At 47.3% G+C, this 25,417-nt stretch overlaps 3 protein-coding genes across 5 annotated transcripts; 1 reads left to right on the top strand and 2 right to left on the bottom strand.

Moving 5' to 3' along the window:
• Positions 1 to 1,044: 1,044 nt before the first annotated feature.
• On the bottom strand, positions 1,045 to 10,613 carry LOC309708230 (actin-binding protein WASF3-like). Its single transcript, XM_082536049.1, has 11 exons — positions 9,906 to 10,613; positions 6,331 to 6,470; positions 4,844 to 4,978; positions 4,602 to 4,755; positions 4,381 to 4,498; positions 3,161 to 3,205; positions 2,930 to 3,054; positions 2,586 to 2,855; positions 2,367 to 2,506; positions 2,062 to 2,277; positions 1,045 to 1,887 (listed from the first exon to the last, which is right to left on the bottom strand). Exons 2-11 carry the CDS (start codon positions 6,461 to 6,463, stop codon positions 1,724 to 1,726), a joined length of 1,500 nt encoding a protein of 499 aa, XP_082392175.1. The 5' UTR covers positions 6,464 to 6,470; positions 9,906 to 10,613; the 3' UTR covers positions 1,045 to 1,723.
• A 73-nt stretch (positions 10,614 to 10,686) lies between these two features.
• opn6a (opsin 6, group member a) lies at positions 10,687 to 13,700 on the bottom strand. Its single transcript, XM_082536158.1, has 6 exons — positions 13,332 to 13,700; positions 12,307 to 12,512; positions 12,134 to 12,233; positions 11,945 to 12,049; positions 11,486 to 11,709; positions 10,687 to 11,408 (listed from the first exon to the last, which is right to left on the bottom strand). The coding sequence occupies exons 1-6, from the start codon at positions 13,630 to 13,632 to the stop codon at positions 10,929 to 10,931; spliced, it is 1,416 nt and encodes a 471-aa protein (XP_082392284.1). The 5' UTR covers positions 13,633 to 13,700; the 3' UTR covers positions 10,687 to 10,928.
• An 868-nt stretch (positions 13,701 to 14,568) lies between these two features.
• LOC309708277 (serum response factor-like) lies at positions 14,569 to 18,228 on the top strand. Of its 3 annotated transcripts, XM_082536156.1 has the most exons (8): positions 14,569 to 15,418; positions 15,954 to 16,223; positions 16,307 to 16,499; positions 16,690 to 16,854; positions 16,954 to 17,061; positions 17,136 to 17,318; positions 17,390 to 17,469; positions 17,757 to 18,228. In XM_082536156.1, exons 1-8 carry the CDS (start codon positions 14,981 to 14,983, stop codon positions 17,838 to 17,840), a joined length of 1,521 nt encoding a protein of 506 aa, XP_082392282.1. In that variant the 5' UTR covers positions 14,569 to 14,980; the 3' UTR covers positions 17,841 to 18,228. The 3 variants fall into 3 exon arrangements, with proteins under 3 accessions (XP_082392282.1, XP_082392281.1, XP_082392283.1); XM_082536155.1 differs by having other exon boundaries at positions 17,136 to 17,469; XM_082536157.1 differs by lacking the exon at positions 16,690 to 16,854 and having other exon boundaries at positions 17,136 to 17,469.
• The last annotated feature ends 7,189 nt before the right edge of the window (positions 18,229 to 25,417 follow it).

Genomic DNA, 25,417 nt, shown 5'->3' with positions numbered 1-25,417 from the left:
CTGGGATCAGTGATGATGGAGGAATTTTACAGGGAACGACCTCCACAGCAGGAAGATATAAGAACATGATATGGATTTCATTTTATAGTTGTATTGTAATTTATATACAGAAATGCAGCCAGTTGGCTTCAGTAAGAATCAGCAGAGAGAATATGTGACTCAAAAACACAGAAGAGCCTACTAACCAAAATAATGCAGTGTGAGCTCATGTTCAGGAGAATCAGTCTGATAGAAGAAATACTTCTGAGCACCGTGCAAAGGTCTCAGGATTAGGACTTGGGTGGAGCTCCGATTTATCCCGAGGAGAGCTGCATCATTACAAACTGAACTCTGTTACTATGGTTACTGTGGCACATGCATGAATGTGTGCAGCCCTTAGTTTGAATAGCACAGGGCAATATTGAGACAATGTGACGCACTGGCAGATTTCGTGCAGTTTGCAGTAACCTGTGTGTGACAGAGTTTGAAGCGACGTTTAAAATTCTCTCCTGGGAGTGAAGCAAACACGTGCATAAGGCCCAAAGTGCTGCTGTTCACAGCTGTCAGCACAGACTCTGTTTGTCTCTGTGAGGCAGTAAATCGGACCCAAATGTTCCTCCGGCTTTAAAATTCCCGCCTCTGTGGTGAAGGATATTTACACAGGCTGTTCTCGTTCATATGACCTCCACCAAACAATAGAACACGCTGAGACAGAGGACGATGCACGTTTGTAGTTTCAACACGGCGGACATCCTCACACCGTCAAGGAGAGAGAGTGTGAGGTCGTTCCACTTCTCTTTTCCCTAGTCCTCAGCAGGAGGTGAGGAAAGGAGACAGATGTATGGTGAGGTAACACGTTCCTGCTGTATTTTACTTGCATCTATTTGAAGGAGTGAACGTAAACACAAATATTGTTATTTTATATGCAGGAAATAGGTTTAAATGTTAAACACATTTCTTCAAGTCAAAGACCGTTGAATATAATGTAATTTTTCCTTGATGCATAAAGTTAAGATTAAAACTAATAAAACAAGTTTTAAAAAGAGACTTTAAATATTTAATGATTGAAATAAATCACAAAAATCAACTCTTGATTTTATCTATAACTTTTGTTCTATTTTCAGTTTTTTTCACCCACATGCAGGTCACAGAAACAGCACTGCACGAACAGCCAATCACACATGGTACAGGACAGGGAGGACACGCCCCCTCTCCACAGCAGCAGGGATGATTATGCATGATGTCAGTAGTTACTATGATGTCATCACATTGCATCTCACACTGTAGAACAAGATGCATCATAACAGAAGAAATAAAAGAAATATAAAAACTAAAGCAACAAATATAAAGAATATGAAGAATAAAATATAAACAAAATAAAATGTAAAAACAAATAAACAAAAATATTAAAAACTGAAAATGTATTTTTAAAAGTTCTGATAAATTGAAAATGATGACATTTGATGTCCAAGCAGCAAAGTGATACATAAATCCAGGTCAACTTTTGTTTCATCACGAACACAGACGGTCGGCGTCCTGAGGGGGGCGCTGTGCCAAGGGTTCATTTTCTGAGTAACGTCTGTTAAACCTGCTGCTGTCAATAAAGTTTCTGCGTGTCACCATCAGCAGGTTCATAAAACACCATTGGATGCCACGCTGACTCATTAACATCAAACAGGAAAACAAGAAAGAAGTTTTGGCTCTCTGACGAGTCACTTCCTGTCTGGCGCACTCTTCCTCCTCCTTAGTCGGACCACTCCTGGTCCTCAGGCTCAGACTCCTCTTCTGATTCGCTGTATTCCACGGCAATACGTCGTGACAAGATGGTGGCAACGTCGTTTCCTGTCGGCTCTCGTTTCTTGGCCTCTTCCTGCTCGCGCTGCTCCTGAACCTTCCTCAGCTGGATCCCTGCAGACACGAGACATTGCATCAACACGCAGGACCACACCAATCCACACCAGATCACACACACATCTGTCGGACCACACCCACCAGGTCACCCTGGCCACACCCGCCCACACCAGACGAGCATCACCCAGTGACCACCTCTATAATCTGTGAACTGTCTGCGTCCTGACTGACCTCTGCGGATAGCGGCGAGGAGGTCACTGCGGGCGTCATTCATTGGCACGTTCAGTCCTGCGGCTAGCTTCCTGCCATCCGCCGCCGGGGGCACCGGGGGCGCAGCAGCAGAGGAGGGAGCTTGGCTGCTAGGACGGGAGGGGGAGGGGATGTAGTTAGCTGGGGGTAGTGGTGGAGGGGAGGGGCTATAGGGGTGGGGCTGGGCAGCAGTGCCACCTGTGGATAGAAAAGAGCAGGAGCTCCTGATTTCACGTGGACATGCAAAAGCGCCATCAGAAACCAAAAAATAGCTGGGTGCTTGTTACCTTGGTTACCAGGCACAGCTGCAGGGTGCAATGGTGTTGCCATAGCAGCAATGTGGATGGAGCTGTTTGGAAACACCACCTGTCCTGCTGATGGCATGAGAGGTGGAGGCGGCGGAGGGGCCGGAGGGATTTGATGATCACTGAGGAGGGATGGAGGTTAAAGGTCAAACATGTATATGTGCATAATGATAGTGATTATAATTTGAAGTGTGTGTTTACTTGGCTTCCTTTGCCATGTTGGAACGTGCTCCGTTCTGATTGGCTGGACCAGTGAGCAGCTGTGGGCGATGCTGATGCTGATGCGGCTGGTTGCGGCCCAGAGAGTGCTGGCGAGCGGTTGCCGCGGATACTGCGGAGGTGGGTCTGAGGGCACGGTCCAATGACTGAGTTTGCCCAGACCCACTGGTCGCGATGTCAGCATGATCTTTTCTATCATGCCCATCGTGGTGAGGACTGGCCGGGAAGGAGAGGTCATCTGACATCCCTGACCTTTGGGGGAGGAGTTAAAGTTCTGATGTCAGCTTATTGGACTGGGAAGTAGGTGTGAACATGCAGGTGTTTACCTGTCGGGTGACACTGAGCCGTCAGATGTATGGTGAGGTGATGGCGTGACTCGAGCATCTGGGCGGAGCTCCTTGTCATAAGCCATCAGGTTCCACTCCTGCCGCCGGTTTCGCGCTTTCCGGACCTTCCCAAGAGAAACAGTAATGACAAGTAATGAGATTTAATGAAAGTTCACAAACTTATCAAAACATGCGACTTAACAAGTTTTAACCAAACACAAATTACTTCACCTTCTTCACCTCCCGCCCTGAGGACTCCTCCACATGTCTCTGCTCCTAGAAATAAATGACCTGTTAAAGCAGCACCTTATTTTCACATACATGGATGGATGATCGTGGTTGGATGCATGGATGATGGATGGATGATCATGGTTGGATGCATGGATGATCGTGGTTGGATGCGTGGATAGATGGATGATCGTGGTTGGATGCGTGGATAGATGGATGGAAGATCGTGGTTGGATGCGTGGATAGATGGATGTCGTGGTTGGATGCATGGATAGATGGATGGATGATTGTGGTTGGATGCATGGATAGATGGATGGATGATCGTGGTTGGATGCGTGGATAGATGGATTATCGTGGTTGGATGCGTGGATAGATGGATGATCGTGGTTGGGTGCGTGGCTAGATGGATGGATGATCGTGGTTGGGCGCGTGGATAGATGGATGGATGATCGTGGTTGGGTGCGTGGCTAGATGGATGGATGATCGTGGTTGGATGCGTGGATGGATGGATGATCGTGGTTGGATGCGTGGATAGATGGATGATCGTGGTTGGGCGCGTGGCTAGATGGATGGATGATCGTGGTTGGGCGCGTGGCTAGATGGATGGATGATCGTGGTTGGGCGCGTGGATAGATGGATGGATGATCGTGGTTGGGCGCGTGGATAGATGGATGGATGATCGTGGTTGGATGCGTGGATAGATGGATGGATGATCGTGGTTGGATGCGTGGATAGATGGATGATCGTGGTTGGATGCGTGGATAGATGGATGATCGTGGTTGGATGCGTGGATAGATGGATGATCGTGGTTGGATGCGTGGATAGATGGATGGATGATCGTGGTTGTATGCGTGGATAGATGGATGATCGTGGTTGGATGCGTGGATAGATGGATGATCATGGTTGGATGCGTGGATAGATGGATGGATGATCGTGGTTGGATGCGTGGATAGATGGATTGATGATCGTGGTTGGATGCGTGGATAGATGGATGGATGATCGTGGTTGGATGCATGGATAGATGGATGGATGATCGTGGTTGGATGCGTGGATAGATGGATGGATGATCGTGGTTGGATGCGTGGATAGATGGATGATCATGGTTGGATGCGTGGATAGATGGATGATCGTGGTTGGATGCGTGGATAGATGGATGATCATGGTTGGATGCGTGGATAGATGGATGATCGTGGTTGGATGCGTGGATAGATGGATGGATGAACCTTCTGCCGTCTCTTCTCCTTGCGTTTGTTCTCGGTGGCCTGCAGCATCTTTTCCTTCCACAGGTTGAAGAAGTACGATGGGTCGGTGTAGAACTTCAGACCAGCCTTCTTGTCGTCCCTGCAGACACAACAACAAAAACTCTGAGTTTAAATTACCTGCAAGTAATTTAAACTCTTCCGCCTACAACCTGCAGGACATTGTGGGCGGAGTTTAAACTAACCTGTAGGCTGTCAGGATGTTGAGGGGTGGTGGCTTGTCACAGCGTTGGTACATCTCCAGCGCTGGATTAGGGATGGAGCTCCGTGACACCACCTGCTGGTCCTGAATGGTACTGCTTCTAAAAGCTTTCCGCATATTGATGTCCTGCAGCGAGACTGGAAGCACACGGAAGAGATACAGAATCTATAAACAGGTGGAGGCGCTGGATGGTCACATGATCTGAGGGCAGTGATTCTCACCAACCTTCCTCCACGGTGGAATCCAGCTGAGTGACCTTCACAGCCAGCAGGTCCACTCTCTCCTGCAGGCTGTTCATTCTCAGGTAGAAGCTGTTAGCCTCTGTGAACAGCTCGCCAAAAATGTCCTCCGCATGGCGACCTGCATGCCATCATCAGGAAGTAAGACATGTTATTACTACACCGTGGACCGAGTGAGCTCACACAGACTTCTATCCACAGAAAACGACCCTAATTCAAATTCAAATTCAAATTTTATTTGTCACGTACACAGTCATACACAGTACGATATGTAGTGAAATGCTTGGACAACTGCTCGTGACCTAAAGAAAACAAAAAAGGAAAAGGCTATGAATAAGATAGGAAATAAATATGAAAAATTAAAAAGGGTAAATTTAACTAGGAAGGAATAAAATATAAATTAAGGTTAAAAATGAAATAACTGTACAACACAAATTAGAATGAAGGGTAAATTTAACTGGGAAGAATAAGATAAAATATATAAATTAAAGTTGAAAATAAAATAACTGTACAACAAAATACACAATACACAATATAGAACTATATAAGAATGTATGAAGAAATCTAAATATAAATAAATATATACACAATAACAGCAGCTGTACAAGTATTAACCGGAAATGAAGAATATAGTGACCAGTGTTGTGCAAAACCAAAGTCCAGAAAGTCCAGTGTGTGTGTAAGAACCATATGTGTGGGTCAGTACTGTGTGGTGGTGTGATTGAGAGACCGTATCGCCTGCGGGAAGAAGCTCCTCCTCAGTCTCTCTGTGTTGGTCTAAAGGTCAATTCTAACGAGCGACCAGGAGCTGTTCCTGCACCCATGCTCCCGTTAAGCAGAGCCACTCATAATGATTACGGCTTTGATTTTAATCTGATTTTATGAAGTTGAGCTCAGTTTTCTGGGAACACAAACATTCACCACGAGCTTCTGTCAGTGACAGGATGAATGTGTACACCTGCACACAGGTAACGCTCACACACAACTGACAGTCAAGGTTTTGAGAGGAGGTGTTTGTGTGTGTTTGGACTCCCACACCTGGGCTGTAGGCGGAGCTTCACTCCACGTATTTTTAGCATGTGATGAGAGCGATTCCTGCTTCAGTATGACCACAAAAATAAACTTCCTGTTTTATTCAGTCAGACTGAGACCAGAGGAGTCCTCTCCTACTGGGTCTCAGAGATCTACTGCCATCTTTATTTACAGTCTGTGATACTGGGTTCTCTGTTTTTACCTGGCTGCACTAAGCTGATTGGTTAGCTGTGGCTTAGGTTACTAACAGAAGCAAAATGAACAGAAAAGGTTTGAGCATCGATGGTGTCTCACTGCAGGAATGATCTCATCACATGATTTGCATTGAATAAACTTTATTAAACTGTAAATGCAGAGTGCATGGAGGTTAGCTGAAGCATCGGAAACCTTCAGCTCGTCCCCTCATCGAGAACCAGAGTTACAACGATAACCGAAACTTACTGAGTCCTCCCAGCTGTTTGATGACCGCAGCCAGCGTGCTGTTGGTGACGCACTCCAGCTCACTGGCGACCCCATCAGGCAGAGAGCCGCGGCACAGGTACCGAGGCTCGATGATTCGCTTCACCAGCGGCATGGCTCACCTGGAGACAGAGAGACGGATCACTTCCTGTTTCTCTCTCATTTAAACGCTGACGCTCCTTTGAAAAACTGGTTCATGCATTTATTACTTCCAGGCTGGACGACTGTAATTCATTATTATCTGGAAGTCCTAAAAACTCCCTGAAAAGCCTTCAGCTAATCCAAAATGCTGCAGCAAGAGTCCTGACAGGGACTAGAAAGAGAGAGCAGATTTCTCCTGTTTTGGCTTCCCTTCACTGGATTAAATAATCAGGCCCCATCTTATCTTAATGACCTTGTAGTACCATATCACCCTATTAGAGCACTTCGCTCTTGCTCTGCAGGCCTACTTGTTGTTCCTAGAGTATTTAAAAGTAGAATGGGAGGCAGAGCCTTCAGTTTTCAGGCCCCTCTTCTGTGGAACCAGCTTCCAGTTTGGATTCAGGAGACAGACACTATCTCTACTTTCAAGATTAGGCTTCAAACTTTCCTTTTTGCTAAAGCATATAGCTAAAGCTGGACCAGGTGACCCTGAATCCTCCCTTAGTTATGCTGCAATAGACGTAGGCTGCCGGGGATTCCCATGATGCACTGGGTGTTTCTTCTTCACTCACTATGTGTTAACAGACCTCTCTGCATTGAATCATATCTGTTATTAACCTCTGTCTCTCTTCCACAGCATGTCTTTATCCTGTCTTCCTTCTCTCACCAAAACTGGCCGCATGTTTACATGTTGACACAGTTTCTTCCCCCAGGTCGTCAGACTCCTGAACACTCAGTGACTGGAATGACACACACACCTTCGCACATGTTACTACCAAGCACTTATCTGCAGTATCTCACACACATCTATAGACACCAAGTTACTTTTTGCACAACGATCAGTATTTTGCACATTTCTTGTCTTGTATCTGTCTTGTCTCGTTTTGTTGCGCTTTAAGTCCTGTGTTCATCAGTTATATGTCATATGTAACACCAGGGTGTCGGAGGAACACTGTCTCGTTCCACTCTGCACTGTACCACTGCACATGGTTGGAATGACAATAAGAGCCACTTGACTTGACTTTAACAGTTCCTCTTAGGATCCAACATCATTTAAGATAAATCACAACAGCGCAGCCTCAAAAACTGGTTGATGCTTCCAACCAAAACAACACAAAACACATATAAGGTACACATAAGGTAACAAACACAGGGCGCCGTATGATTGTGGAGTTTTACTATGAGTCTTTACAGTATGAAGCAGCTTGAGGTGACTATTGTTAGGATTTAATGCGCTATAAATAAAATGAATTCAATCAACTTCAGACTCTGCTGATAAATACTGATCAAAACTATGAGATCAGATCAAATCAGTGAGTTCCTACTAAAGCTGGGCAACCACTGCGATTTTTTCAGTAGCGTTATTCAGCTCCTGCTCAAACTGTACGATTGACTCGCAGGGGTTAGAAGTTGGTAGGTCACGATGCAGGTCTCACACTATACGGCCCGACGCTCTGATGCGACCTGAGTGCTCACACTGTGCGTCCATAACATGAAGGTAATCTGTGATTGAGCAGCAACGTAAATCCAACCATTTTCACGGTTGTTGTGGTCGTGATGATTTTGTGAGGCCACATGGAAAAGGCTCGGATGAGCGAAAGTTCTACAAGTGCCTCCATCGCTTGTGTCCAGATCACACGCTGCACTGCTGTGCTTCTCAAGGTTCAAGGTTCAAGGTTCTTTATTTGTCACATGCATAGTTATACAAGTATAACACACAGTTAAATGTAGCCTGACACGCTCCTCGACATGTGCAAAAAAATTGGGGGGGGGGGGGGTGTAGAGGAAAAACATTATATACACACATATATATATATACACATATAGTATATACATTGGGTGAATGTGCAGTAGTAGCAGCAAGCAGGTGAATTCTGTACATTAATATGAATAGACATCTCACTATTTTACAGGATAGACAATATAAACATATTTAAAATTAAAGGAATTGAAATGTACATTGTGCCTTGGTTTAGTGTCTGGAAGAGTCCTGTCTCAGTCAATTATAGATGATGTGAGAGGGCGGGTGTGTGTGTTTAGGGCACGGATGGCTTGGGGATAGAAGCTCCTCTTGAGTCTCTCTGTCCTTGCCCGTCTTTTTCACCAACGTTTATGTGTTTGCGCGTGCGCAGTGTGAGAAGCTGCGGTGACACCCTCACGACGGTCGTGAGGTGATGATTGGGAGCTGGTCGTGAGGTGTTAATCGCATCTCGTTAACCCACGTATACTACATGACGCACGATGAAGGCCAAAATCGGGCCGATCACCAAAACGGTCGCACGACTCAAAAATCGTCTCAAAATGGGCCAAAAATCGCAGAGTGTGAGCCCAGCTAGTACAGCAGCTCCTCTCATGTACAACAACAGGTGATTACAGTCATGCACCATGACATCACTGCCTGACCTCTGACCCCCAGCTGTGCTGAGTTCTCACCGGGAAACTGCTCAGATTACACCTTCATCACCCTCATCATCATCCTCAGTAACCGACAGTGATTGATTGGCTGCCGGTCCTCAGTGGTGCAGAGGAATCTGTGTGTGTGTGTGTGTGTGAATGCTATCTCAGAGGCAGCGCCATGGAAACAGCACATTATGCTCTGCTGCCCACAGACAGCACCATGGTTACTGTTGCTAGGAGACAGTGGGAGGTCGTGCATCCCTTCACACAGCCATGAATAGAATGTAATCAGATTACTGTAACTACCATCTGCTGTTTCTAAAGCTGTACGATAGATACCTGTTAATCAGTGACAGCCAATCAGAGTCCTTCCTGGATTGTCTGTTACTACAGACTGATGTCATTTAACTGCTCCAACAGCACAAACACAGTCCAGAGGTCCAGTTCAGGTGAAGCTATCTGTCAGTCAGAGAGGCCACGCCCCTAATGATGCAAACTTGAAGCTTTAATTTTAACAGTTGAGTTATAAAAACATCCTCGTGTGTGTGTGTGTGTGTGTGTGTGTGTGCGCGCGCGCGCGCGCGCGGTTCCTCCAGCCTCGAGTCTGGACTACACTTCCCAGGAGTCCACTCAGGCGAGAGTGATGTCAATTTCATCATCAGCTGATCTACTCCAGAACGCCTGTCGGAGAACCACGTGACCCACAGAACCCCCTGCTGTCTGCAGATATCTCAAGACTCATGACGTCATGTCTCACAGGTGCACTTGCAGTTACGCGCACACTTGCAGAAATGAGTGCGTGACCAAATGCAGTGTGTGTGTGTGCTGATCAATAGCCGATGACGTCAGGGTCGGATATTATCACCATCATCTTCCTCAAAAACAGACGGTGTTTGATTGGCTCCTATCGTCAGTAGCGTGGATAGTGTGTTTGTGTGTGCGTGTCAGAGAGACCCTCACCCACGCGGATCGATCATGGTAACGCTTTCAAACCGATAGGACGGATCGATCAGACTCACCGGGCTCTGGCGGTTCCACTCCGGTTCGTTCCACTGAAGCTGCCTCGTCACAGAGCAGCGCGCGGCGGACTCCTCATCCTCCTCCGACCGGGATGAAGGCTGGAGAGGCGGGGGCGGGGCTGGACCCGGCTTCTGTCCGCAGTCACGGAGCTGCAGCGCCGCCTGCTGACTGCGCGCTGTGACACGTTTACCACAAATCCGCGTGAACGTGCACACCTGCGCACGGAGGTAACGAGCTTGTGTGTGTGTGTGTTTGATTTTTGCTGCAGACTCACACTGAAGCCTGGACTGTGATTAGCGGTCAGACTGAGGCTGATCATGTGACAGCCTCATCTCGGCCCCCTCCCACACAGCCTTAATTGGTCAGTTCATTCTGACCAGCAGTCGGGAGACGTGTGTCCGAACTCTGAGTGCTCTTTGACTCCACAGGAAGCACACCCACCCACACCCGCCTACCATCATCCAGCAGGTATGCAGCTGCTCTGTGTGAGCTCATGCTCCTGTGTCTCCATCAGAGGAGCCGTAGATGATCGCTTTGTCCTCCACCTGTGGAGGCTCTCTGAGCTGAACTCTCCCCTCCTTCAGCTCAGAGACCCTCAGCCTCTGTGAGAGCAGCTTTCTGCTCCCGTCATCACACTACTCCACCCCATTGAGACGACTCCAGCTGGAGACCCACGCTCCACAGGATTCAAGCCTCAAATCATTTCCTGCGTGTCCTCTACGACTTCCTGTCCAGTGCCTGGACAGAGAACGGCCAACATTCAAAAAACGACACTTTTGTTTGCTCCTAAAAAACTTTATTGAAACATGTGACTCAATCAAATTCACACTGAGTGGTTATCAAAACTGAGACTTTATATAAAACATCATCAGGTTTTATGGGCTCTTCCTCTCCTCGTGGTCACACACAGGTGTCTAACGCTAACCTCCACTCCTCGCTCACCAAACAGAACGGTGCGAGCACTCGATGGGGCGGAGTCTCTATAGACCAGACTTAACGAGGATCGATATTTCAGTCGTCCATCAGAGTCTCTCGCATTCAAAGCCAGAACTGGTCTCAGAGGGGCGGGGCATGTTGATGTAGAACACCTCCTTGTTGACGGGTGGCGGCGTGGATGGCGGACTCACTGCCCCCGAGTCCTGGGTCAGGGCCTCGTGGGGATGGTTCACTAACGAGTACTTCTTTTCAGGCCGGCTCAGATGAACTTTGAATCTGGCCCCGCCTCCTGTGGCAAGACGACCGTCAACCTTGGGTTTGAAACGCTTCAGCTTGACGGTGTCTTTGGCGTCACGCGTGCACGGCAGCAGGACCGCCACGTCTTTGCGGAATTTGGAGCTGAGACCAAAGTAGATGAGCGGGTTGTAGAAACTGGCAGATTTGGCAAAGAGGCGGGTGAAGATGCTGGTGAGGTTGGGCACGTGGAAACCCCAGGCGGACCACATGGACACCACGGCGTACGGCGACCAGGCCAGGATAAAGGCTGTGCAGATCACTATGGAAACCTGCAGAGACAGAGAAAGTGATCGAACTTCCCGAACGGCACTCTGGTGGGCAGGAGATGACAGCGACAAACACTCACGACGGTCACGTCTCTCTCGATCTTCCGCTGGCGGTCGGTCAGGTCTCCCTCGGCCGACAGCGCGTTGCCTCGCTTCACCGTGTTGATGATGGACACGTAGCAGAACAGCATGACGAGCACGGGGATGAAGAAGCAGCACACAAAGATGGAGACGATGTAGGACTTGTAGACGCTCGAGTAGTTTGCCTTGGCCCAGTCAATCTCACAGGTCCCATAGCCGCGATCTGCACAGACGACAGACACTGTCACTAAAGGAAGGCCTTCCACTGCTCACTTCCTGTTCTATAAGGGCGCAGCGGACCCCTGACAGACCAATCAGCACGCGGCAGCAGGACACTGGTGTTTTATGGTCCCTGCTTTATCTGAGCCTCATTCACTCTAACGCACCGCCCTGGAGAGACCTGCAGCCACTTCCTGTACTGTGAGGGGGTCAGGGGTCAGAGGTCAGGGTATTCTTGCCTGTGTAGCTGCCCCAGCCGAGCAGCGGCGCCCCGGACCAGAATCCAGCTGCGATCCAGATGAGCGACAGACACACGAACACACTGGTCCTGGTGATGTGATGCGCTGAAACACACACACTCACTCAGGTGACATGGTAATAACATGTTAACACTATGATGGTGAACACCTGATGGGCGGACCTCTGACCTCGGCTTGGGTGGCATCCTTTGATGTAGCGTGTGATGCTGATCACGGTCAGCGTGTAGATGCTGCTCAGACCGAACACCAGCGTGAAGAACCCGTCCACCTGCGTGAGAACACATCACAGGTGAGCCCGTCACGTCCCACCACAGGCTGAGTCTGAGCTGGGACGTCAGTACCTGGCAGGTCCAGATGGAGGAGATGAGGTAGCCGCTGTCCTGGAAGACGTTGAAGATCTCGATGATTCCTCTGGAGTATCCGAACACGGAGATGCTGGCGTCTGAGACGGCGAGGTTATAGGTCAGGTAGTCGGTGGGCAGCAGCGAGGCTCTCTGCCTGTAGAGGACGAAGAGGACGATGCTGTTCCCGAACCAGGACATCCATCCTGGAAACACACAGGTGCATACAGGTACTTCAGTGTGTACAGTAAGTACACAGTGTACACACAGTACTACACAGGAGCAGCTGAGGGTAATCCAGCAGGTCACTACTAAGAACACTTAAAGTGCAGCTGATGTCCAGCAGACAGGTGAGAGCGACACCTGCTCTGTTACCCACAGCCAGAGAAGCTCATCAAAGCTGCTGCAGCTGAGAGTGCTGCTGTGCCCACAGCATGATCAGAGTATTGATCGCTGATCACTGACAGACTGAAGCCAAATAACATCACACAGATGCAGGACACAACGATGACACAGCACATGTGTCTGTGTGTATCTGTGTGTGTGTTTGTCTGTGTCTGTGTGTCTGATTGTGTGTGTGTGTCTGTGAGTCTGTGTGTGTCTGTGTGTGTGTGTGTGTGTCTGTGTGTGTGAGTCTGTGTGTGTCTGTGTGTGTGTGTCTGTGTGTGTGAGTCTGTGTGTGTCTGTGTGTGTGAGTCTGTGTGTGTCTGTTTGTTTTTGTCTGTGTGTCTGATTGTGTGTGTGTCTGTGAGTCTGTGTGTGTGTGTGTATCTGTGTGTGTGTCTGTTTGTTTTTGTCTGTATGTGTGTCTGATTGTGTGTGTGTGTGTCTGTGTGTGTGAGTCTGTGTCTGTGTGTCTGATTGTGTGTGTGTGTGTGTGTGTCTGTGTGTGTGAGTCTGTGTCTGTGTGTCTGATTGTGTGTGTGTGTGTCTGTGTGTCTGTGAGTCTGTGTGTGTGTCTGTTTGTTTTTGTCTGTATGTGTGTCTGATTGTGTGTGTGTGTGAATGTGTGCGTGCGCGCTCACCCAGCAGCAGTAGGTAGACTCCTATGATGGTCTCCCCCTGGTCAGTCAGGGGGGGATCTCGCCCCCCTCCCAGGATGAAGCTGTGGTTCCTCCAGGGGGGGCCGCCGGCTGCAGCGCCGCTGAGCGACATGTTGCGTGTGGCGTGTAAATGGCGTGTGTTCTGCAAGTACCGCCGGACTCTGCAGCTAATCTGAGGTGAGATTACAGGCTGATCCTGGTTCAGCACTAGTGACTCCAAAGCAGCACCCAGCAGGCCCCAGCTCACTGATTGGCTGAAGGAGTGATGATGTAATAAACTCATTAAAGGATTCAGACTGATCTCTGCTGATGTATTGATCTGACTTCAGTCTGGAAAGTAACTCAGTACGTTTAGTGTACTGTGAAGTACTCCTTTGAGGTACTTTCACTTTAGTACTGAGAAATCTGGACGCTGCATGAAAACAGACATTTCATCACAGGTGACGGGGGCGGAGCCATGAACAGTCTGATGAAATCTGATGGTTTTTATTTCAATTTCTTTTTTCATGTTGTTCTTTTTCATCTTTTATTATTTCCCATGTTTGTGTTTTTTCTTTATAACTTTTCATTTTACTACTCTAGAACATCATTCAGATTTCATGTTACTGAGGTCACGGTTTGACCCCACAGTCAAAGGTCAAAGTTCAGATGGTTTAGCTCTCTCTCATTCTCTGGGCTGGAATTTTATGTATTTGAGTCTGAATAGAGAGCACCATCATGAGGACCTGAGCGCTCTCACGGGGCGTTGCATGTTATCGGGATGTTTGGTTTAGGTTGCTGAGCATGTTCTTTCAGTTTTTCCTGCCGTGGAGCAGGTCATTCCTCCATGTTCCTCGTGTCATATATAAAAGCAGGTGTAACGCTGCGACCCGACACTCGAATCTAATCTATGAAATCTTTTCACTTTTTTATTTGTGTTATTGATTATTGTCATATTGGCACAGCTGGGCTTCCACAGTCGTCCTCCTATCTCCACGTGCTGCAGCTGTTCAGGCTGGAGGTGTGCAGGAAGAAGGATGACCATATAAGGAGAGGCGGGGCCATAAAAGGAAACGCGTTCTTTATATGGAGAAAGGTGTCCCGGTCGTACAGCCCAGAACTGCGTATCATTGCGCACAAGCTTCGGTAAGTTCGCACCTGTCCGCACCAGACCATAAAGACTCCCTACCCCGACACTTCCGGTGAGAGGTAAGGCGATTCCGAGCCGCGGGGTGGCTGCAGTGGCTGTGAAGTGCCGGACTACCTGTCAGAGCGGACGGATATCTGCGGAAGCTGCCCGTCATTTCCTTATGTGGAGCGGAGTGATCCGTGGGGGGCCGGGCCTCGCTGCTCTGTGAAAACAACTTCACAACTTTTTCTAATTTCTGATCGATCCGGATCGATTTCCTGCGGAAAGTGTGCCCGGCGGCTTCCCCTCACGGCCCGCGGGCTCCCGGAGCTTTCTAACGGACTCACCGGGCGACCTGTCGCTGTAGAGCCGCTGAGCGCTTAGCCTAGCCCCGTTAGCCACGCAGCTAGCGGTGCGGCTAGTCGACCCCGACCCGGCGCGGAGCTCCGAGCCCCGCCGAGGGTCTCTCCGGCGCACCCGGAGGATCCATCTTCCGGGCCCGGTGGGAGGGACGCTGATAAGGATGCTGGCGGGCAGCGGGGCCGAGATGGGCTCCAGAACCTTACCTGGACGCATGAGCAGCACAGACACAGCCGGACCGGAACCGGACACGGCCCGGGAGACTGGCGAGGGGGCGCCGGAGGACCGGGACTACAGCGCCGAGGGGGCGTTCAGCGGCTCCGACCAGGACTCGGACTCCGCGGAGGACGATGACACGGGGGGCCTGGGTGGGGACCGGAGGGGCGTGAAGCGGGAGAGGAGCGAGCGGGAGGTCGGGCATCAGGCGGCGCAGAGCTCCGGAGGCCTCAGCGGGGCGTACAGTGGTCTGAGGCCCGGGGCGGCGGGGGTGAAGCCCGGCAAGAAGACCCGAGGCAGGGTGAAGATCAAGATGGAGTTCATAGACAACAAGCTGCGGAGGTACACCACCTTCAGCAAGAGGAAGACCGGCATCATGAAGAAGGTGAGAGGCAGCAGGGGTCAGAGGTCAGCTGTGGGTTTACTCTGACATTGAAATTTTCACGTTTCGTCTCAATCTAAGCTTCTAAAATCCAAAAGTATATGAAAGCTTCACCTGCCACAGAGCACAGGTGTATCATCACCCTGTTCTCACCTGCAGAGCTTCACCTGGAGGCTCGGGAGCAGGTGGAGGCTAAAAAGGGTGACGTTGTACCAGCTCAGGTCTGCAGGTGTGTCTGAGCGTTCAGTAAGGTTCTTTAGGAGCGTCTCACCTGTAGACAGGTGAAGTTTGGCTGGAGCCAGCAGGGTGCAGCAGGTAGAATCAGTCAATAAAAATCAAAGTAGAATACAGTAGAGCTCAGTGAGTAAAACTCAATAAATACAGATGAGCCACTGTCTCTGCTTTCAGCTCAGTTTATCTGACAGGTGAGGTTAGTGGTACAGCATCAGTCAGCTGTTCACTCCAGGAACTGCACCATGTCTGTAGGTGTGTTTAGACCGATAGCGTGTTCACCTGTTGTACCTGCTCCCCCACCCAGGCGTACGAGCTGTCCACGCTCACAGGTACGCAGGTGTTGCTGCTTGTTGCCAGCGAGACGGGCCACGTGTACACCTTCGCCACGAGGAAGCTGCAGCCGATGATCACGTCAGAGACGGGGAAAGCTCTGATCCAGACCTGCCTGAACTCGCCAGACTCGCCGCCGCGCTCCGACCCCTCCTCCGACCAGAGGATGAGCGCCACGGGCTTCGAGGAGACCGACCTCAGCTATCAGGTGTCAGAAGCTGACGGCTGCTCCGAGGCTGCCAAGGTAGCGTCCAGGTGCTGTTACTTAAATGTCGGGATCAGTGCTTTTAGCCCCGCTCCTTAAATACAGATGTCGTGTGTCTGCAGGATCTGGTCAAACCGGCCTTCAGCCTGGCCAGCTCCTCCTCCTCCTCCACATCCTGCTCCTCTTCATCCTCAGCGTCCCTGCAGGTGCAGACCAGCGCCCCCACCTGGCAGCCGCCGTCCTCGACCGCCAATGGGACGCTGCTGAAGACATCAGCCGGGGTGGTGCTTCCTGGAGGCTTTACTTTGATGTCAGGTAGGTGGGCGGAGTCAACTGCTGACACAAGGCTCGTGTTTGTGTTGTTTCTTAGCTGGCAGGTAAAAGTAAACATTTCAATGGCCACCAGAGCACCTGCTGGTCTTTCACCTGTCCACACACTTTTGGCTTTCCTGCTGCTTTTATTCAGCTAATCTGTCTCTGGACCCACCCCTTGACCTGTCTGCAGGTGGCTCGCTGCCTCCGGGTGCACACACCATCCCCCTCAGCCAGCTGCAGGGCCAGTCTTTGGCCATCCAGGGCCCCGTGGCCCCAGGCCCCACCCCCACGCTGCATGCTCCACCCACACAGCCAGCTACGTTGCTGCGGCTTCCTGCCACCGTGTCGCTGTCAGGTCAGCACACTGCTACGCCGTCCTCCTGTCAATCGGTGCGTTTTCCTTAGCTTGCCTGCCAACAGGTGAATGTTAGCTCCGCCCTCTTTGTGTCATCAGGACCTGGAGTCTCTCAGCAGCTGCAGACAATCCAAGTACAGACCAGCAGCCAGCAGGCAACCGCCAATCACAGCAGCTCTGACATGCAGAGCCCCGCCTCCTCCACAGGTATGAACACAAAGACACGTTCCGTAACGGGTTAACGTAGCATCGCCAACCTGACCATCTTCCTCTCTCTGCAGCAAGTCTTCCCGTCTCCATCGTCTCCTCCCCTTCCTCCTCCTCTTCCTCGGTAGCAGGTCACATGATGTACCCAGGCAGTCACACGGTGATGTATGCCGCACCAACGCCCTCGCTGGGCGACGGCAGCCTCACAGTCCTCAACACCTTCTCTCCAGCAGGCCACACCCAGTCACATGACCCAGGTGACCGACTGTTAATATTTGCTGAAATGAAAACGTTTTCAGAAAAACCACAAACTCTTTTCTTCTTTCAGCCGCCGTGCCGCAGGTCTTCCTCACCTCTCTTCCTCCAGGCACCACTCAGATCCCAGTTTCTGCAGTCCAGCTGCACCCGGTACCACAACACGCCAACTGCACACCAACTGCACATGACACATTAATGACACGTTCACGCACATCCCTGCAGGCGGCCGTTAACATCGAGCCAAGTCAGTTTTACTTGTAAAGCACGTTTAAAAGACATCGAGTGTCGGCAGCGTGCTGAACAGGGAGACAATGTAACCAAACACGAGATAAACGAGGTCAAAAGATTACAAAACGTTTATGTACACACAAGTATGTGAATGTTTGTAAACATGGCTGCGCTCACTGCAGTGACACTTTGTTTGTTTGTTTGTTTAGATGGTCATCAGTCAACAGAGCAGCAACAACCTGACCGAGCTGCAGGTCGTCAGTCTGGACGTCCACCAATCAAAAGACGACTGAGATGAACGCAGATGATTAGTTTCCTCCTTTGTTGCGACGGTTTGATGGACTTCGTGTTTACGTGTTTGTGTTGATCATGTAAACAAAAACATGTCGTCATCAGTTGGTACTTCCTGGAACGCCGACCCGATGTCCAGGTCAATGTAGTGATGATGTCACTCTGCCAGGCGTCTTTCATTTGAGATGAAGAAAGTGCCAAAAGTGTGCGGACGCTCGTTTGTGTGGCGGTATCGCGCGCGGTGACACACGGACAGCAGGAACACCAGGAGCATCACTTCCTGTATGGACCTTTCAAAGTAAAACCTGGATCTGTATTCTCTGAACGTTCATCTTTGATTTGCAGAAATGTGAAAATGATTTCAGTTGTTATTAAAATGTTTCATGTGAACGGCTGAGGATTAATAATCATTTCGTTCTATGGCGAGCTGACCCTCCAACAGACAGACACGACCAATACGACACACGAAGAAGAAGCAATGACGGGCAGGTAAGAGTGAGAGCAGTTAAGAAAGTGCTTCTGCTCAAATTTATAGTTTTTACACAAACAACCAATCATATTCACCCGTCAGCGGTGAAAGGATGAGGTCACATGGGGGCGGGGTGGACTTTGACGTTTGTGAAAGAAGCGATGTGGGAGTTCTTACCACAGGTGCATCCAGGATGCCGCCAGTATTTGTAAGCTAGTTTGCATTTAGCAGTGATTGGTGGACGACTGTCAGCTGACCTGGAACCTGCACAATGGCATGAGTTCAGCAAAGCCAAGATTGTCTTATCCTGACATCATCATCAGGAGCAGCAGCCTGCACTACCATGTATCCAGCTACCCTACACTCTTTACCACAAAGGTGCTTCCCTTCTCACCGGGGTAAGTTGCCATGGTAACCCATGATGCGAACAGGTTAGGTTCGAGGAAGGCCTGAGGTCTGTTTCGCTGACGAGCAGCATCGATTATAACACAGCTTTATTGGCAGCACACAGATTTGCAGCAGTGTTATTGTTCTGTGCACACTAACATCTGATCCTGCTGCACAGACTGAGCCCAGGTTTGACTTCAGCAGTGAGTCTGCAGCTCGACCATCACGTGCAGCGTGTGGAACCAAAGATATCAGATGTGGACTCATCAGCCTAAAGCACAGATGGTCTAATGTCCACTCCTTGTGTTTTTTGGTCCAAACAAATCTGTTCTGCTTGTTGCATTTCCTTAGTCGTGGTTTTTCAGCGGCTATTTGACCGTAAAGGCCTGATTCACACAGTCTCCTCTGAACATGTAGAGATGTGTCTGCTGCTGGAGCTCTGTGTGGCATCTATCTGGGCTCTGATCTGAGCTGCTGTTAACTTGTGATTTCTGAGGCTGGTGACTCGGATGAATGTGTCCTCAGCAGCAGAGGGACTCTTGGTCTTCCTTTCCTGGGGCGTCCTCATGTGAGACAGTTTCATCGTAGTCTTGATGGTTTCTGTGACTGCACTTGGGGACACATTCAAAGTTTTAGCAATTTTCCAGACTGACTGACCTTCAGTTCTTAAAGTAATGCTGGACTGTTGTTTCTCTTTACTTAGCTGATTGGTTCTAATATTTATTCTAACAGTTGTCAAACAGGATGTCAGCTGTGTACCCACTTGACTGCTTCATAACACAACTGATGGTCCCAGCTCCACCAGTGCACCCTGACAGGCACACCTGTGAGGTGAAACCATTTCAGGTTACATCAGGAAGCTCACTGAGAGAAGGCCGAGGGTTTGCAGCGCTGTCAACAAAGTGAAGGGTGGAAGCTAAAATACAGTGGCGTGCAAAAGTATTCGGCCCCCTTGAACTTTCCCACATTTTGTCACATTACAGCCACAAACATGAATCAATGTTATTGGAATTCCACGTGAAAGACCAACACAAAGTGGTGCACACGTGAGCAGTGGAACAGAAATCACACATGATTCCAAACATGTTTTACAAATAAATAACTGAACAGTGGGGTGTGTGTAATTATTCAGCCTTTATTCTGACTTTGATATTAGATAAAATGAATATTGATAAAGTTTACCTTTATGTACAGAATCTGAATATCGCAAAATATTCTAAACATTTGCAATAATATCGTATCGTGGGATGTATGGTGATTCCCACCTCTAATGTCAAGTGTTGTACTGAACGTTCAAGGATGATAAAACATAATGTGATTATCCGGGCCGGGTCACCGGGTCCTCAGCTGAGGAGCCCAGACCTCGCTCTCCCCGCCCACCTCCTCCAGCTTGTCCGGGGGAACACCGAGGCGTTCCCAGGCCAGCGTGTCCTGGGTCTGCCCCAGGGCCTCCTTAACCGTGGGACATGCCCGAACACCTCACCCTGGAGGCGTTTAATTTGTATGTCAGCCAAATTAAAAACAGTAAGTTACCATAAATTGTTTTTTAATTTAGAACTTTGTTAGTGTCAGTGGAGAAACATTTAGAGTTGCTCACTCAGAAAAGTCCAGTTCTTAGTACTGTGTACTCAGTGAATACTTTGTCCTAACCTAGTCACCTTAAGTACATTTTTATTTTTTTGAGGCAACAAATTTGCATAATTTTTTGAAGTTCTGACAACAAATGAGATTGTTCAATCAGTACTTTTACTGCAGTATTGTCAGCACTAGTGCGTGTACTTCTACTGCAGTACAGAACATCTCTACTTTTGCCTCCTGTGATGCAGGCAGATGGGAAACCTCGGACAATTTAGCAGTTGTAGTTCTTTTAAATAAAGCTGCTTCAGTGTGACCTCACAAACAAACTTTATTTAAACATCCAGATTATCTCGTGTCTTTCCTGATATCGCTCCATATTGTGACAGATGCCAAACTGCTGAAGCCTCACTGATCCACATGTACTGGTCTTGTCCCAGTCTCCTTCAGTTCCTGACAGAGGTTTTTCATACCCTGTCCAGGATTCTCAGAGTGACACTGGCCCCGACCCTCTTCTCGCTCTGTTTGGCATCAGTGGGAATGAGGTGCCTCTAAAAGACGGGAGCCATCATTCACCCTCCAGGTGGAGGGACGCTGCCTCTCCCACTCACACACACGGGGGTTATATGACCTCATGTCGTGTCATGCGGGGTCGTTTCCTTGATGCATTTCCAAATCTATACCAATTTTTCAGGTTCATGAACCTGCCTCATGTCAGCTGTGGAAATACAGTGACCTGGGGGGAATGAATGGGATTATTTTGCAGGGACTTTGTTATCTGGGGAAACACTTTATTTATTTTTACACATATACAGTAGATGTGTCTGTGTATTTATTTTCTTTATTTTCCTTTCCCCCCTAAATTCTACAGCCTTAAGTGTACGGACCAATGACCCCAAATGTACAAACTATCCTTCTCTTCTCCTTTTGTTTATATGTATAAAGAAAAAACTCTTAATAAAAAACATTATTTAAAAAACCTCATTTAAACAACAGAGTAAAAAAGTTTATAAAGGGGTAAAATCATCGGAGTATTTGGTGATTTTATACAACAGCAGCATCAGTCCTCAGCTCCTTCCTGTCACCTGGCTGCACAGGTGACCTCTTTCACATTTACCAGACTGTTAGTTTACACTTTTGTGGTTTGTTTATGTTTGATTACGTCATCACCTACAGGCTGCCCAGTGTAGCGGCTGACGTGATGACATCACACCTGTCAGTGTGTCTCAGGGTCCAGTTTAAATCCTTCAAAAACAGAAGAGCGATACAGAAACATTTAGCTTTACTCAGGTTTTATGGAAACATATCGTTAGTTTCATCTCTGACAGCGTCTTTAGTGAGAAAGACTCGCATGCGTTTCCCTCATCGATCAAACTCCACATCTGTAAATGTAAGCTGTCCACTCTCAGGACAGAAACAGAAAGTTGGTTCCTGTCTCAACAAGAAAGATTTAAAAACATGAATATTTGTAATATTTTAATGTCTTATTTAATTATTCAGTGTGTCTGTGTTACTTTCCCCCGTTTAATCTGTATTTCTATCCTGTGTGTTTACAGTTGTACAATGAGATACAGAGCATCTCCAACCAGTGGCGTGTCTAGAAAATGTTTGTTGGGGGGGCCAGGTAGGGGCACAGATTTGGAGAAGGGTGGCAGATTTAATTGGCAGATAATGTTTAAAAAAAAAAATTCTACCAACCATTAACCATAATTCAATAATCCTATAAACCTAATAACCAAATGCACTTTTAACTCTTATTAGAATGAGATTTTAACCACTACGGTGCAAAGTTTTTAGATACTGCGTTGATAAAGTACAAGAGATACAATCAGTCAGTGTTTACTCAGCATTCAAGGACATCAATATTTGCATAGTATTTTTACTGACATATAGTGCACATATGTTTTGGGCAAAAACATTTTTGAAAATTAAAATACGAACATTTGTAACAAACAATTGACAAATTAGCCAATGCCAATGTAAAACTTTATCTGCCTGTTAAAAAAAGAAGATAATCTTCTCACAAACTGGTGTTTGATTTTGAAACAGGAAAAAAGTGGGGAAACAAATGAAAAGACTAATATTTGAATAAAACCTGAAAGCAAGTAAATACTTTCTATGCTGCCTTATGGTAAACTTTGGTAATATTGATCAAGAACAGCACTGGCTGATGATGAAATACAGTCAGCTGGCATGGTGACACTGCCAGTATTAACCTGCAGGGCTGGACTGGGACAGAAAATCGGGCATTTTTACTACAGACTGACCCACCAGGTAGTAAAGCCATAAAGCCTTTGACTGAAAACAAACGCTGTTGTGACAGTGATGTACAGTCTTGTTGGTATATGTATGATTTCTATACATTTTACGTCAGATAAAAACTTTGGTTGTAAGATTTAGATAATTATTTAATAAAAACTAGGTATTTTAAATGAGAATAAGAAAGAAAAGTATTTCTTTGTGCCCCCCCTTTCCCTGTTAATGCCCTACCTGCCCCCTGGCAAAACTTTGCTAGACCCGCCCCTGCACAGTTACCAGCTGTCAGCTGCTTAGAAAAGGATCCTGGTGTTATTTGTCTCTCAGAAACAGTTCATAACTTCAACTCATTCATGTCACCTAAAAGGTAAACCTGTTTCTCCATCACCTGGTTCAGCTCTGATGGTTCAGTAAGGACATCTCCTGGTTTCATCTTCATGTTTCCCTCTCACCACATATACAAACCGACATCATGACCAGCAGCTTTGCAGCTGTGGCTCCAGCAAACATCAGCTGATACTAGAAATTAATATTAAATAAATTCTAACAGCTGATCAAGCTTAAACGTGCTGCTGTTGTTTAGCGCAACATCCGCTGGTTTCCTCTTTCTGGCGCAAAGTGAGCGATAAACAAACAAGAGAGACGATCAGCTGATCATTGATCAGTTTCATGATTGAAGTAGCAACAGGAGAGGGAGGGGGAGAGAATGAGAGAAGAAGAGGCAGCTGTGCAGCAAAGACACAGAATAAATCCAGCTTTGTGTCTTTTTCTCATTCTAGCTAAAGTCCGGGACAAACTGCGTCTCTTCTCAGCTCAATACGAAACGTGTAATATTTTCTCTGAATGAGGGACCATTCCATTTTTTTAAGGAGCCGTTGGCAACTCTACTAACTAACCTTATGAATAAAATAAAGTTCACTATCAGTAACATCATAGCACCCACCCAGCTGTATAGAAACTCTGTCAAACTGGCTAGAACGCAGTATGAGTTATTGCAACTGACAGTAAAAAGTCAGCAACATGAAAATAAACTCCACCTAAACTTAGTTCATATCTGACCCAGACAGACTGCAGGTCATAACTTCTTACCTGAAGTTCAGTTCACCTGACACTCAGACTGGCGGCTGCTTCGGGTCTCTCCTCCTGCCTCCCCTTCCCTCATCCACCTGTTGCCTCTGTGGAAGCCCCGCCATAGCCACCACCAAACAACGGAGTTATTTCTACACATCGACCTGCATCTGGCCAATCCACCACCTCTCATTGTTCATGCCATTGCAAAAAAAATAAAAAATAAGTCACGGGGCAGATGCCCGGTATGCCCGATGGCCAGTCCAGCTATGTTAACCTGCAACCAAATCTGCAGCTCCATACAGCAATGTTACGACTTAGATTATATCTTATAACTCATAACTCTTATGTTAGCTGCCCTCAGTAGCATACTGTCTGAAATATTCCACGGCTGCAATAATTCTTTAAGTGTTATTTTTTCCTTGGTATTCTAATTTCACCAAAGTTTACTAAACTCAACAAACTTAATATTACTTACCGGGACATTTATTCTGTCCTCATTTTCTTTCACCGAAAAATTGTTTCCTGCAGTGCGTCTTTCGCGCTTGGCTCTCCTACCTTTGCTAACGTGATGCACATAGCGCAGAAGCCGATGCTGCATTCACTTACACTCGGATATCTGAGCGTCTATGGAACGCCAGGACTGCCATAATGAATTAATTAAATACACCATTAAATAATTAATTAAATGTGGCAATAATTAATTAAAATTGGAATTAATTAATTAAATAAATAGTTATGACACATGTAATTAATTAATTATTGACACATTTAATTAATTATTTATGTATTTTACATTTTAATTAATTATTGACACATTTAATTAATTAATTATTGACACATTTAATTAATTAATTATTGACACATTTAATTAATTATTTATGTATTTCACATTTTAATTAATTATTGACACATTTCATTAATTATTGACACATTTAATTAATTATTTAATGATATATTTATTTATTTCATTTTGGCAGTCCTGACGCCTGGCTCTCATCATGAAATAATTTTATATGTCAGCCTCACCCATCAAACTCAGGGGGCGGGGTTAACGCTGATCGAGTCAAAACCATTGCTTAGGCCTGGTGGCCATTGTTTCTAGCACACAACAACCGGCATGTGGAAGCTAACAGAACTGAGCTTTGAAAAACCCTGTTTGTGTGTTACCAAATACCGTTTTAATATTTTTTTAGCCGAGAATGTAGTGGTTTAATCTTCATGTGTCTGGTCAGTTTGTCAAGATACAGCCTCTTTGCAAAAGTGTTTCGATGATTTCGGAGATGTCTGCCCAGTCTCACGGCAAAGCGTGGGATAGACCCGCTCGCCTCGCAAGCAATCCCACCGACAAAGCGCAGGCCCCGGTACACAGCTGTAGTAACCCCCGCTGACTTCTTTTACTGAGGTTATATTTATCGATGTTTTATTTCCTGATGTTCTTATGTGTCCTACGTGTTTCAGTCGCCAATTCTGAATTATAACTAACATTAAAAACATGTTTAAGGAGGAGAGAGAGCAAATAAATCTGTTTAACATCTGATCTTTGGGTTTTTGTTCAGTAATCAGCGTGACCTGTGTATAAACACATAAAAGAGATAACGTTGGTGTTTCCGTCATGTAGTAACTGCTGGCTTTAACTGTACAAAGGTTGTTCGACACTATGAAACACATACAGACTTCATGATGTTCGGCTAATATTTTTATTGTGAATATTAATCATGCTGACCTCGCTCTGTACACCACGCAGCGAGGTCAGCATGTCCACGATATCCTCAGCTCCATGAGTTAACACAAAGTTTCCCAGCTGACTATCTAACTGCCAAC

This window comes from Aulonocara stuartgranti, assembly GCF_965226115.1.
Source record: "Aulonocara stuartgranti genome assembly, chromosome: 6".
NCBI classification, from domain to species: Eukaryota; Metazoa; Chordata; class Actinopteri; order Cichliformes; family Cichlidae; genus Aulonocara; species Aulonocara stuartgranti.
The sequence above is the reverse complement of the archived record's forward strand: the minus strand, read 5'-3'. Positions and strand labels throughout refer to the sequence as shown.